Here is a 13,215-nt window from a genome sequence, read left to right on the forward strand (position 1 = left end):
GGCTGCAAAAGTCGTGACGTCTCGATAAAAACACCTGCTTTTGCCGGTTGAAACGGAAAGCGGACATTAGTTTCGGTTTCGAGGTGGTCAAACTTACTAGCCATCCACCTGCCCCCTCTCCTCCTAGTAGGAAAGTCAGCTCATATAGATTGCATGTGAATTACGTCACTTTAGAAATGTTGAGATGATACGTATTTTGGAAATGTTGATAATAATACGTTTTGTTGAAATGTTGACATAATACGTTTTATTGACATTTTCATATGATACGTATTGTTGAAATGTTAATATGCTACTTTTTGTGGAAATGTTGATATGATACGTATTGTTGAAACGTTAATATGCTACGTATTTCACGTGTTGAAACGTAGATATTCAACGTTTCTGTGGATTGCAGAAACATACAATGCCAACGTTTTATCCTGGCGACCAGGCTGACATGCTACTGGGTACATATCCATCCCAGAAGCCAACATCAAGATATTCAAGGCTTTTTCCATCTGTGTCTTTGACATACACTCAACGACTATCAAGTTTAACTTTGCTTAATCCATCTTGCCAGTGTGCTTTTCTGACAAAGCTCCACATCCAGCACTTTCTTTCAAACCCCGAATCCTCATTCCAACCATATAGGTTTCTTTTTCATGTTCATTCTCACTATGACTCGATGAATCAACTTTCTGTTTCTTTTTCTTCCCTGAGGCTCTCACCTTCCATTTCCCATGTTCATTCTCCATTTTGCAACTCCATCCCTCCATATCCAAATCCCATTGGTTTTCTTCCATGACAGTAAAAAACATGGGTATGCCCCAGTCAATTAAAAAAAAATGCTCAATCAAATCAATTGGCACTTCAGACAAATCTGTTTTTAAGCTAAACAACAAAAAAAAAGGAATGTGGAAGTGAGGTGTTACAAATGCAGAAATGTATTGTTTCATTATCTGTTGAAGTGAATGATTATATTTTATTCAAACAGACAGAACTGTAGATTACTAGGAATGACTCCTCTTCACTCCTTTATCTTTTGAATTTATGTAGGCCTACTTCTTTCAAAAGAGACTTGCAAGACATATTCAGTTTTACACTGATACACGACACACAAACACTAAAAATACAGTGCTGGCAAAAAACCTTTGTATAAAATGCAAATGATAACCTCAATCCAAGGAAAAATATTTGGATCAGTGTTTATTCAACTGTTGAGCAATGAACAGTAATATACAATATATAAATGTCATATATATTATATGTAGGCATGTCACATCCTGAGGGAAAACTATTAGAGTAACACATGAAATGGTGATGAAATTATTCAAATTCAGACTCCACTTTTTGATTTTCTGGTTCTCATTACATTACATTGTATCTCATATCATATATATTCTTTTCTTTTCCAAATAATTAGTTTGTGACAATTTATTCTCCCTTACATTGGGTATACTATGTAATATATTCAAATAGTTGTATAGTGTAAGGTTATGTATTGTTGTATAGTGTATACTGTATTATTTAATAAGATGCATACCATTTGATGTTTTAGATACATTCAGAATTATCATGCTTACATTGTAAACCCTGCACAACATGCTTTGACAATCAAAATGATTTGAATTTAGTAATAATATGTAGCACTTATAGTACATATTAAGTGAGTAAATATAGCAGCAGCAAAGTAGTATAGAGCTATGGACTTGAATCAGAGTTATGAGGATTTGGTCTCTTCCATTGTGAGACTGAACTTCAGATCTGAAAACAAAAAGTCAGTAATTTGTCAGCAGCAGGTGGGATAGTTAGAGGCCTGTGACCATGTCACATACCTAAAACTATTAGTCTGAAAGAGATGAACACATAACTCACTCAGTGGTGGTCCAACCCATTGAGGGACCCTAAACAGGATTTGATAATGACTTTAAACAATTTATAAAATGAACCTCGCTCAAAAAAGGTCATTTTCATGGAGACTGCAAATGGTGAATAAAAAAAAAAACCCAACAACTTTAAGATACTTCCTCTGCTTTGATGCCAAAACATTCTATATCACCTACCATACTCAGTTTTGTCATAGCAGCCCCAAACCTGAAAATTTGGTGTAGCATCCATGAAATTTGTTCTTTAATGCAAAGTGTGTTACACTGACCGTCAAAATTTACAACATTTCATTTTACAGGTAAAGAAACAAAGAGATATTTTGGTAAGAGTTTAGCTGTTTTCAGTTTAGCAATTGTTGATTTCCAGAGGATTTTCTTCAAAGAACTGCTCACTTTTATTTCTTCATATTTCAACTACAGTTGGAAATTTGCATATATTAATAACATATTTATATAATTTCATATATGTTGAAGTCTGTGCTTGTCTGTAGACAAATTTACATTTTTGCATGCTCAGCTGACCTGTGCTGCATAGACTGAAGAACTCCGTAGGTCACCTTATCAATTAAAATGAATTGGAATTAATTAATACTACTAGTACTAATGACAGTAGTTCTTTCTGGGGCAATAATGTACAATAATGATTTACTTTATTACATCTTTATGAACACATTTACAAAGTAACAGGATCAAACTCAACATATGATCAGCTTTTCAGTTGTGATGAAGAGAAGACTTACAGTATGGTGCTGATCCATTAAGTCACATGCAGAAAAATGGCAACAGAAAATATTACAGGAACTATACAAATGTATATCAGACAACAGAAAAACAATTTTATTCATACAACATGTTTTAGGTTAAATGGTGAAACCAAAATTGTTACAACAGGCAAGTGTTATTTCAAAGAAATCTATATGATCATATTAATTGCGATCAAATTATTTTCCAACAAATACCCAATAATCCAACAAAGTCAGACAAGTCAGTTTTCATATTGTATTTATCCTGTCCAGTGCTAAATATATGATTTCTAATCCCATACTGCTTTCCTTCAAATAACAGAGGCCTCACAATCCTCGGATCCACATGGATTTAAAACAAGACTTAACATACCTACTTTTTTACTTCCTTCATCATTATCCCTGACATGTTTTTCAGGTTATCTACTTGTATTTTTCAGTTCTGTTGATTCCTGTGCAACTGTTTACCAAGTATAACAAGTTTTAGTCTAAAGAGTAATTAATAAAACAAGAAAAAGAAAAAAGATGAAAACTCTTAAATCATCATGAGCAATGATTGACACCATGGCTGAAAAGAGAAAGATCACTACATATAGAACGTCTAAATAAGTTGTCGCATGTGTGGTGGTTTGTCTCTGTAGCTTTTAAACTTTGATACGGGTCTGTGATGTCTATGTATCTGCGATACAGATTTCAGCTGAGGCTCTATCACCATACAAACCGAGTCCAGGACAGAGCGGCTGAGTGAATGTGGTCTGGACTCTGTGGAGGAGAGTCATGGTTTCAGAGACGCTGTAGAAGGACAGAAGACCTGCTCTGTGATCCAGGTACACTCCTACTCTGGATGACTGAGGGCCTGAGATGGAAGTTCTGATTTTGTTATGTCTGAATTCATAACTATCATCTGAACATTGTATTGCCCAAGAATGATCATTTTGTCCAAATATACTTTCATATCCTGTTCTGCTAATATTCTTGTATGCAACTGCTACAAAAACTTGTCCATGACTCTTCACCTCCCAGTAACAACGTCCAGTCAGACTTTCTCTACACAAAACCTGAAACCAGTCAATGAATCTGTCTGGGTGAAACAGAGTCAAAGATAAGGGACCGTTATAGTGCCTCAAAGATACTGTTCTTATATCATCGACACTTAAGCATCTGTGTGTAGTGTTTCGATCCAGGGTGATTTCACATGAATACTTCAGGAATTCTGCTCTGGTTCTGGGCTCTGGCTGTGGCAGTAAAGCATCCACTTTAATCTCTGTGAGTGAGATCTTGGTCCATCTCTCACTAAGAATGCCCTCTAGTTTATCTCTGACCTCTGAGACAGCTGCTGTCATGACCTCAGTGTACCTCAGAGGACGGATATTGATGCTGGCTGAGTCTGTAGATTCACTAAGACGTGCCAGCAAGGTGTAAATGCGTAGAAACTGAGTGTGATCCTCTGTATGTGACAGCTGCTTCAACTCCATGTATTTCCTCCTCAGCTCAGCGATCTCTTGCTCCAGCTCAACCTGAAGCTTGTTGACATGAGTCACTTCAGTTTTCTGATGAGATCTGATCTGCTGCTTCACATCTGTGCAGATCTTCTCACTGTCTCTCACGGCTTTATCAGCAGAGCAATTGATATTCTCCACCTCGTGCTGAAGCATCTTCACGACTTTCTCTCTGTCATGGATTCTCTGCTGGATTTTTTTCTGACTCACCCCAAGCTCTCTCTGCTTCTCAGTCATCTCTGCTGCAGCAGAAACTGTGTCATGGCCTTTATGTTCATCCATTGAGCACAGATAACAGATACATTTTTGATCAGTGCGGCAGAAAATCTTCATCACCTCATTGTGACGAGAGCAGACGTTCTCCTGAAGCTTCTTGGAGGGGTCGACCAGCTTGTGTTTTGCAAAGGCAGGAGATTCAAAGTGAGGCTGGAGGTGTTGCTCACAGTAAGAGACCAGACACTGCAGACAGGACTTGAGAGCTTTCAGTTTTCTCCCAGTACAGACATCACATGTCATGTCTTCAGGTCCGGCATAGCAGTGATCAGGTGGAGCAGCTTGGAGTCTTGTCTTCTTCAGCTCCTCCACTAAATCTGCTAACATGGTGTTTTTCACCAGGACAGGCCTCGGTCTGAAAATCTGTCTGCACTGAGGACAGCTGTTGATTTCCATCTGATTCTCTTCATCCCAGTAGCTTTTAATACAGTTCATACAGTAGCTGTGTCCACAGGGAATAGTCACTGGATCCTTCAGTAGATCCAAACAGATCGAACAGCAGAGTTTTTCCTGGTCCATTCTTTGCTGTGCCATTTTACCTCTCAGAGACAGTGATAAATGTAGCCCTCTGATCCAAACTAAAACTCAGTTAATTCATATACGCTTGCTGATCTGCAGTGTATGGGGCTTGCCAGCTCTTGCACATAGCAGCATGTTGATTACACCCATCTGTACACTGCCAGATCTGTGGAGGCGGAAGTAAGCAAGCAACACGTGGTCTATTTTTGTTTGAGAGCAGGAAGAAGAGGGAGGGGTTATCAGGGTTTGACTCCTTCTAGGGAGAGGAGCGATTTCAACAAGGCAGTGTGTGTTTTTAGCCATCGCATAGTTTACTACATGCAATGAAGGGTACAGGACAAAAATGGACAAGGTCGATGTAAAAACAGGTTCTGCTTACAATACACATTTGAAATCAACCCTACAAAGATGGACTCTTTTTTTTTTTACAGTGTTGCACCGGTGAACTGGCATTTTCCTGGGATGGGCTCAGATTATTTGTGGTGCAGGAGACACTGTTCAATGTTCTAAATAATCATGATTCAGACAAATCTGTTCCATTCATCAATAATTCATCACTATAGAAAAGTGAACAGTGTCTCATGCAGAAAATGTGTGTCCTGTTCATTGGCAGAGCTCCTTTTATCTTCCAGGATTCATTACTGTTAACTAAAGAGAAAGGCTTAATTTTTATAGTAATGATAGTATAGTAATGATATGACATATTTTGAGTTGATGACAGATTTTAGCAAAGCATATTTTGATGACAGCCATATTGATCTTGAGACCATCATCAGTAGAGACAGCAGTCATGAAGCGGCCGATGAGGGTGACCGTGAAGATAGTTCCAATGAAGAAGAGGAAAGTGCCCATTCGTGACAAACAGCAAGGAATTCAGGGAATCAATGTCTCCCTTATCAGGGCCCATATGTACAATGTACTCCTGGTGACCTATAAAACCTATAAAATTATTCAATGGGTTCTGTGCTGTCTAAAACATGCAGCTGATTATTCTGTGGTGCCCCTCTTGTGGGCCCAAGTGCTTACATCATTATAGAGAAAAGCTACTAGCCTACAGATGTGACAATACAGCACACGCCAGAAAGTCAATCACTGTTTTACACATCCACACAGACCTGAGCAGACGTCTAATTATCCAGAGTAAGTGAGAAGATCCGTGTCAGTTTGTTTAGAACTATATCACAGTCTAACATTAATGTGTTCTGAATGACCACTTGAATACATGTAGCTCAGCTCTCAGGTCACTGCTTTTGCAGCAGCACCGCCTGCTGTCCAAATTTAATGACTACCAGTTGAAGTAAAACGTCCCCTACATCACTTCAAAATGATGCATCAGACATCCTCCATGTTCACTGGTGTGCGTGAGTTGTCGCTGACCACTTACAGAGGCTGTGGCCAAAATCACATTTATTTTTAGATAAATGAAATAGTTTTACCAACAGAACACCATTACTCTATACATTTGCACATACAGCATTTATAATACTTTTCTTGAAAAAAAAAAAAGCTTTATTCATTGACTTTGTTCACATGTGCAGTCATATCCATATTCACACATATCAGCCTGTTAAAGCAGTATGTTAACACTGTGGAGGAAAACTTCAAAATTGACAGGAATAAAATCTTCATATGATCAACTTTTCAGCTGTAATTAAAGGAATGTTTGCACTGCAGCTCCATTAAGGCCCATGAAGAGAAACAGAGACAGCAGAAATATTACAACTATACAAATAAACAACAAGCAGAAGACCTACATTGACCACAGAACAGGTTATAGCTTACATAACAAAAATGAAATTAAGATTGGTAAAAAAGTCTGGTTATTTGCCTATACAGTATATTCATGCTAAATATTGTACATGAAAAGCACTGAAATTCCTTTCTGCTGCTATTACCTTTAGTAATCAAAGGTCACTCTTCAGTTTGCTGAAAAACATTGTTCCTTATTATTATCTCACTGCACAGATTAAAAAGGTAATTCCTAAAATGATAAGTGTTTTTTAAATCATCATTACATTATTACATCATTTATTTCCATCATTTATTTATTCATTTTACATCACATTTTATTTACATCATTACATTATTTTTGTTATCCATTTGTATTTTGATTGTTTTAGCCATTATTGAAGATTTATATTATTTCCCCTTATTTTGTTCATTTTGTTTTGTTTCCTGTGCAACTTTCACTCCTTTTACAAAAAAAACAACAAAATGAAAAAATATTAACAAAATGTCAGCAACATACAAGCAAACCTGAAGTTGTCGTGAGAAGTGATAGCTACCATGGCTAAAAAGACAGAGACTAAATTGCCACACTGCATCAATAGAAAATCAGAAACAGAAGTGGTAGTCATGCCTACACTATTGTGCAGGAGATCTCTTGAAACTATAGCACAAAAACAACACTGCGAAGAGAGTTAAACAATGAAAATGGGAACAAAACCCATTCTAAAAGTAAAAAGAGAATCTCACCCATCGCCTGTTCAATAATAATTCTTGTCTACTCAAACTCACACAACTCAACTGTGGCATCATAAACAAGCTTTAACCCAGCATAGAGCGGCTGAGTGAATGTGGTCTGGACTCTGTGGAGGAGAGTCATGGTGTCAGAGACGCTGTAGAAGGACAGAATACCTGCTCTTTGATCCAGGTACACTCCTACTCTGGAGGGCCGACAGACAATATAAGCGTTTCTTTTGTCATGTCTCAATGTATATTTTTTGTTGACACAATGTAATGCCCAAGACTTGTCATTTTGTCCAAATTCACTTTCTTCTTGTGTTCTTCTAATATTATTGTATGTGACTGCGATTGAAACTTCTTCTCCGCTCCACTCAACCTCCCAGTAACAACGTTCACTCAGACTCTCTCTACTCAGGACCTGTAGCTTCTGAAAAGCAGATGTTTCTGGCTGATTAACAAATGACTTTATTACCCAACCCACTGCAGTTGATAATGTTAGTTCCTTTACTGTTACTTTTCTGTTCCCTTCAGATAATATCAACTCTGTGTTTGCTGTGCTTGGATCCATCGTGATCTGTTGTGAATATTGTAGGAATTCACCTCTGGTTCTGAACTCTGACTGTGGCAGTAAAACATCCACTTCAATCTCTGTTGATGAGATCTTGGTCCATACCTCACTAAGAATGCCCTCTAGCTTATCTCTGACCCCAGACACAGCCGCAACCACATTCTCAAAGTAGCTCAGAGGACGGTTATGGATTCTGGGTGAGTCTGTAGATTTACTGATTTGTGACAGTGAGGCGTACTTTTGGAGAAACTGACTGTGATCTCCTGTGTGTGAGAGCTGCACCAGTTCAGCATCTTTCCTCCTCAGATCAGTGATCTCCTGCTGCAGCTTCTTCTGAAGCTCTTTGGCCCGACTCACTTCAGTTTTCTGCTTGGATCTGATCTGCTGCTTCACATCAGAGCTTCTTTTCTCAATCAGACGGATCAACTCATTGAAGATATTCTCGCTGTCCCTCACTGCTTGATCAGCAGAATTATTGATGGTCTCCACCTCCTGCTGAAGCATCTTCACATCTTTTTCTCTGTCCTGGATTCTCTTCTTGATTTTTTGCTGACTAGCCTTTAACTCTTTCTGCTTCTCATTCCTCCCTGCTGCAGCAGAAACTGTGTCATGGCCTTTATGTTCATCCATTGAGCACAGATAACAGATACATTTTTGATCAGTGCGGCAGAAAATCTTCATAATTTTACCATGATGAGAGCAGATGTTCTCATGAAGCGTCTTGGAGGGGTCCACCAGCTTGTGTTTTTCAAAGGCAGGAGATTCATAGTGAGGCTGGAGGTGTTGCTCACAGTAAGAGACCAGACACTGCAGACAGGACTTGAGAGCTTTCAGTTTTCTCCCAGTGCAGAAATCACAGGCAACATCTTCAGGTCCGGCATAGCAGTGATCAGGTGGAGCAGCTTGGAGTCCAGTCTTCTTCAGCTCCTCCACTAAATCTGCTAACATGGTGTTTTTCACCAGGACAGGCCTGGGTCTGAAGGTGTTTCTGCACTGAGGACAGCTGCAGATTTTCTTCTGATCGTCTCCATCCCAGTAGATTTTAATACAGTTCATGCAGTAGTTGTGTCCACAGGGAATAGTCACTGGGTCCTTTAGTAAATCCAAACAGATCGAACAGCAGAGTTTTTCTTGGTCCATTCTTTGCTGCGCCATTTCACCTCAGGCAGTGAGACAGTGAGTGCCAAATAGTTTCACTTCGCAATAAATGATCCAAACCAACCAAATCTCAGTTCCTTTGCTCCATTTTCACTTGCTGATCTGTAGTGAATGGGGATCATCAGTTATGGCACTCCACAGCATGTCGGTTATACACATCTGTACACTGGTAGATCTGCGATTATGGCAGGAAGCAGGAAACATCTCAACTGAACGGGACTGGCTGAACTTGACAGCAGGAAACAGAGGGAGGGTGTTTACATTTGGTTTCCTCCCAGGAAGAGGAGTGGTTTCTGCAAAACAAGGTTTTTCAGCCCCACTAACAAGATAAAGTGAGGAGTGTGAGACGTAAAACTAAATGAGCATTTATGTAGACTACAGCAATGCATTTTTTAAAATTTTCCTTTTATTTGTTGTTATACTTGTTGAGCTTAAAATTTCATTTTCAAGAACGACTTGGCCAGGAGGGCAGCACTGAATCATTGTTGTAAAATAAAATATAAACAACATAAACAGGTTACGACAACTGTCACACACTAGGTATGCCACAGTGAGGACATTTTCCCACCGACTAATAAACACGTAACAACACCGATGTTGACATTTTACAAAATAAGATATTCGTCAATGATGCTCATCCGTAGAGCGCTTACTTTGATCCTTAACATTAGATTTTTAGTTTGGATCTTCCCCTTATATGAGAGTTAGTGACAGCGGGCTTCAGGCTGCTGCCAGCGGGTCGTCCTCCGCATACAGCCGGGTTGCGGCATATACAGACGGGGATGAGCCAGAGGACGACCGCCGCTTAGAACCGCCTGCCATCCGGAGACAGACAAACTGAGAGCAGGCTGAGCAAGCAGAGAGCGGGAGAGTTGCTGCCGAAAACAAACACCGAGAACCGGGGAGACATGAGAGCAGCTGCTCGTAACGGCTTGTTACGTTACGTTTGTTACGTTACAGCAGCAGGACGGAGAACAGATGTCTCACTCTGCTACTTTCTGCTGCTGATGATGCTGCTGCACATCGTCCGACTAAGTATTGATAACACGCTTGATACTTTACAAATTGGAGTTTTTTTATATGATGAACGTGGGCGCTGATACGCGAAAATGACATCAATGGGTTTGTTTCTATATAAAAAGCAAACCTACTGTATGGGCGTTGGGCAAGAAATGTAATCGTTGTGTGTCCCCACACTGTGTAACACCAGTGACTGTGTCATATATAGGCCTATGTGTCAAACCCAACTCCTGACAGGAAGATGGATCAGCCAAACTCTAATTATACTGGAAGCTGTAGGCCAGAGAGGCTTGCAGAGCTGGCGTGCACATGTCCAAAATCTTAAATAGGCTGGGATATATACGTAAGCAAAGGCGTGCTAGTATTATATAGAGGCATTAGCATTATTGGTTTTGTATGATTTTGGTTTTTAAGACAATATGTCTGTTTCAAACTTGGTTGATGTGTGCCCATGTCTGCTCCTCTGCAACCTGCAGTTACCTAAAGCACTTTTCACTAAATCCTATCTGCAGAGATGGGTATGTTTATCCTCACAGATACACATTTGACTGAGATGTAAAGGCTCAATCCCAAAACAGGCCAAGGTTAAAAGCTACTTAGGCAGGCAGAATAAGAAGACAAAGCCTGAAACAAAACAGCAGAACACAATTTGGAAGTAATTGAGGCTAGAGGGAAAATATGGAAGTACCTTATGCATTTCAGCAGTTGCTCAGTCTCTGATGTTTTGTCCTTTAACTTCCTGTCTACACCTGAAGAGGAAATGTATCACATTGTGTATGTTTACTTTTGCTGCTTGTGATCAACTTGCACCTTGATTATAGCAAATATCTGACCAGTTTCCCAACAGAATGTACAGCATGAAGCACTGCCATAGCTGGAAGAAAATAAAAGACTTTCTCCTACAGAAATTTGATAAACATTGACCATTATTTATGATAGTCATGGTGTCTGGTCAGAATGTGTTTGTTTTATTATGTGTATATACTGTATAGACTGAATGGTTTTGTTTTTTTTTTTTTTTTTTTTGATGAAAATATAGTCCTGAGCAGTGTCTGCAGCTTTTTAACCATGTTGAGACCAAGGTGTTAGCAGGATTGTGGTCAGCCTGGTGCTGCAACTTGTCTCATTGCATACATGCATAGATAATGTATCATTTAGTCTCTCTGATAGACATGTAAACTGTGTTTGGCAGCTGCAGTGTGGGTGAAACAGAAAGAAAATGAGTGACAAGGAAACAGCTTGCTAAAAAATAAGCAGATCATATGCAAAGATTTCAACTGCACTGATTTTATTATGTCAATATTCGATTCAGAGATAATCCACTTATTATCAGTACTGCTTTCCATTGAGTCCTGGGCGAATAAAACAACAAACAAACAACAAAATGGATATCAAAATATTGAATATGGTCATACATGAAATAAAGTATGAAAGTCAAAAATTAATGTGCATCAAACGTATTGAAACTTATTTTGCTATCTAATCATAGCGTTCTGAATAGAGAGATTCAGATCCAACTTTAAGTCAACTCTACTGTAATATTGACTGTCTGGTAATTTCATGACACTGTTTTTTTTGTTGTTGTTGTTGAAATCATAGAGCAGTTTCAGTCTGCAGTCTTCAGACTCTTTGTGTATTTTGTTCTCTTGAGTTTCAGTGTTGCATTTATGCTGCCTGGTTTTAGTTTTTTCTCTGTTTCCCTTGTGTGTTCCTCCTGTGTTTATGTGCACCTCCTCTCACCTGCCCTGCATCACCCTGTATAGCCCAGCCCTGCTCCTTGTGTCTTCCCCAGTTTATCTGCTCCCAGTCTGCCCGTGTGTTGTGTCACCTGTTGTCTGTTTACTTTAGTTCCTGTTTTATTTTGAAATATTTTCTCCTTGTGTCTTGTCACCTTTACTTCCTGTGTTCGATTACCTCGTGTTTAACCCGTGTCTCGTTTCCCTCACCTGTGTCTAGTTTGCAATCACACCCTGTGTATTTATAGTCCAATTTTCAGTTTGGTCTTTGTCAAGTCGTCTGCTTTTGTTCTGCTTATGTTCTGTGTTTTTTTCTGTGTTTTTTCCTGGTCCCAGTTTCTCCTGTGATTTTTGAGTTCATTCATTAAATATTCAGCATCGTATCCAACCTGCCTGCTGTCTCTGCATTTGGGTCCACCTGTTCCATTCACCCACTACCCTGACACAATGTTTTTGTTTCAAGTGAGCCTCTTATCACTTAACAGAAAAAAACAACAGCAAACAAACAGCACCAGGATTAAATGACAATAAGTGCATCTTTAAAAAAAAATCTCCAGTGCTTTTTCTTATTATAACACCAAAACAATGTTTTGTCTTAAGTGAGCCTCTTATCATTTAACAGAAAAAAACATCAAAGAAACAGCACCAGGATTAAATAGCAATAAGTGCAACTTAATAAAAAAAAGTCTCTATAGAATACTTTTCACTTTTTCTGCGTTTTGGCGCTGAAACCATATGCCTGAAGCTTGGCTACACCTGATACTCTGTGGGTGATGGGTTTTCTCTGTGGGACTAGCTACAGCAGCAGTGCCTCTTGCTCCAGGAGTGAAGGTGGAGGCTGCTGCCACAGCCACCAGTGGCTTATTCAGGAGGTGAGAAGATGAGGAGGAGGAGGAGGCTGTGGCAACAGTGGCTCTGGCTCCAGGAGTGAAGGAGGAGGAGCTGTTGTCCCAGAGACAGTAAAAATAGCGCCCGGGACAATGGATATATAAAGAGAACTGGATAGAGGAACAGCACCAGGCTTTGAAACAAATTTGACATAGCGGCCAGACTGTGTAATTACAATGTCATGTGATGCACACTGGCCCAAAAATACTTTTTCCCATGGACTTACATAGTGAAAGAGACATCTGTAAATCATCATAATCATATTATATCATAATCATAATTTGATCCATTTGGTCCAATCACATTTTGAAAGTCTAGACGAGCTGTACGATTGAATTGTTATATCCCCATTCAAGTTAGCTGGAGGGCTAAACTGGAAGTAGCTGGCTTGGTTGGTGAAAATCACTAGGGTGCTTGCTCCCCCACAGAAGAGGAATCAATGCAGAAGAAGCTGAACTTTTTTGGCTTCATGTGCCA

At 39.4% G+C, this 13,215-nt stretch overlaps 2 protein-coding genes across 2 annotated transcripts; both read right to left on the reverse strand.

Moving 5' to 3' along the window:
- Positions 1-735: 735 nt before the first annotated feature.
- LOC121886054 (tripartite motif-containing protein 16-like) lies at positions 736-6,966 on the reverse strand. The gene has a single exon (XM_042395955.1). It carries the CDS (start codon positions 4,915-4,917, stop codon positions 3,283-3,285), a length of 1,635 nt encoding a protein of 544 aa, XP_042251889.1. The 5' UTR covers positions 4,918-6,966; the 3' UTR covers positions 736-3,282.
- Positions 6,967-7,004: 38 nt separating this feature from the next.
- LOC121886053 (tripartite motif-containing protein 16-like) lies at positions 7,005-11,598 on the reverse strand. The gene has a single exon (XM_042395954.1). It carries the CDS (start codon positions 9,089-9,091, stop codon positions 7,406-7,408), a length of 1,686 nt encoding a protein of 561 aa, XP_042251888.1. The 5' UTR covers positions 9,092-11,598; the 3' UTR covers positions 7,005-7,405.
- Positions 11,599-13,215: the final 1,617 nt, after the last annotated feature.

The sequence above is a fragment of the Thunnus maccoyii genome, chromosome 19 (genome assembly GCF_910596095.1).
Source record: "Thunnus maccoyii chromosome 19, fThuMac1.1, whole genome shotgun sequence".
Classification (NCBI taxonomy): domain Eukaryota; kingdom Metazoa; phylum Chordata; class Actinopteri; order Scombriformes; family Scombridae; genus Thunnus; species Thunnus maccoyii.

Coding starts and splice junctions, on each gene's coding strand:
- LOC121886054 (XM_042395955.1), bottom strand. CDS start 4,917: ATGGCACAGCAAAGAATGGACCAGGAAAAACTCTGCTGTTCGATCTGT.
- LOC121886053 (XM_042395954.1), bottom strand. CDS start 9,091: ATGGCGCAGCAAAGAATGGACCAAGAAAAACTCTGCTGTTCGATCTGT.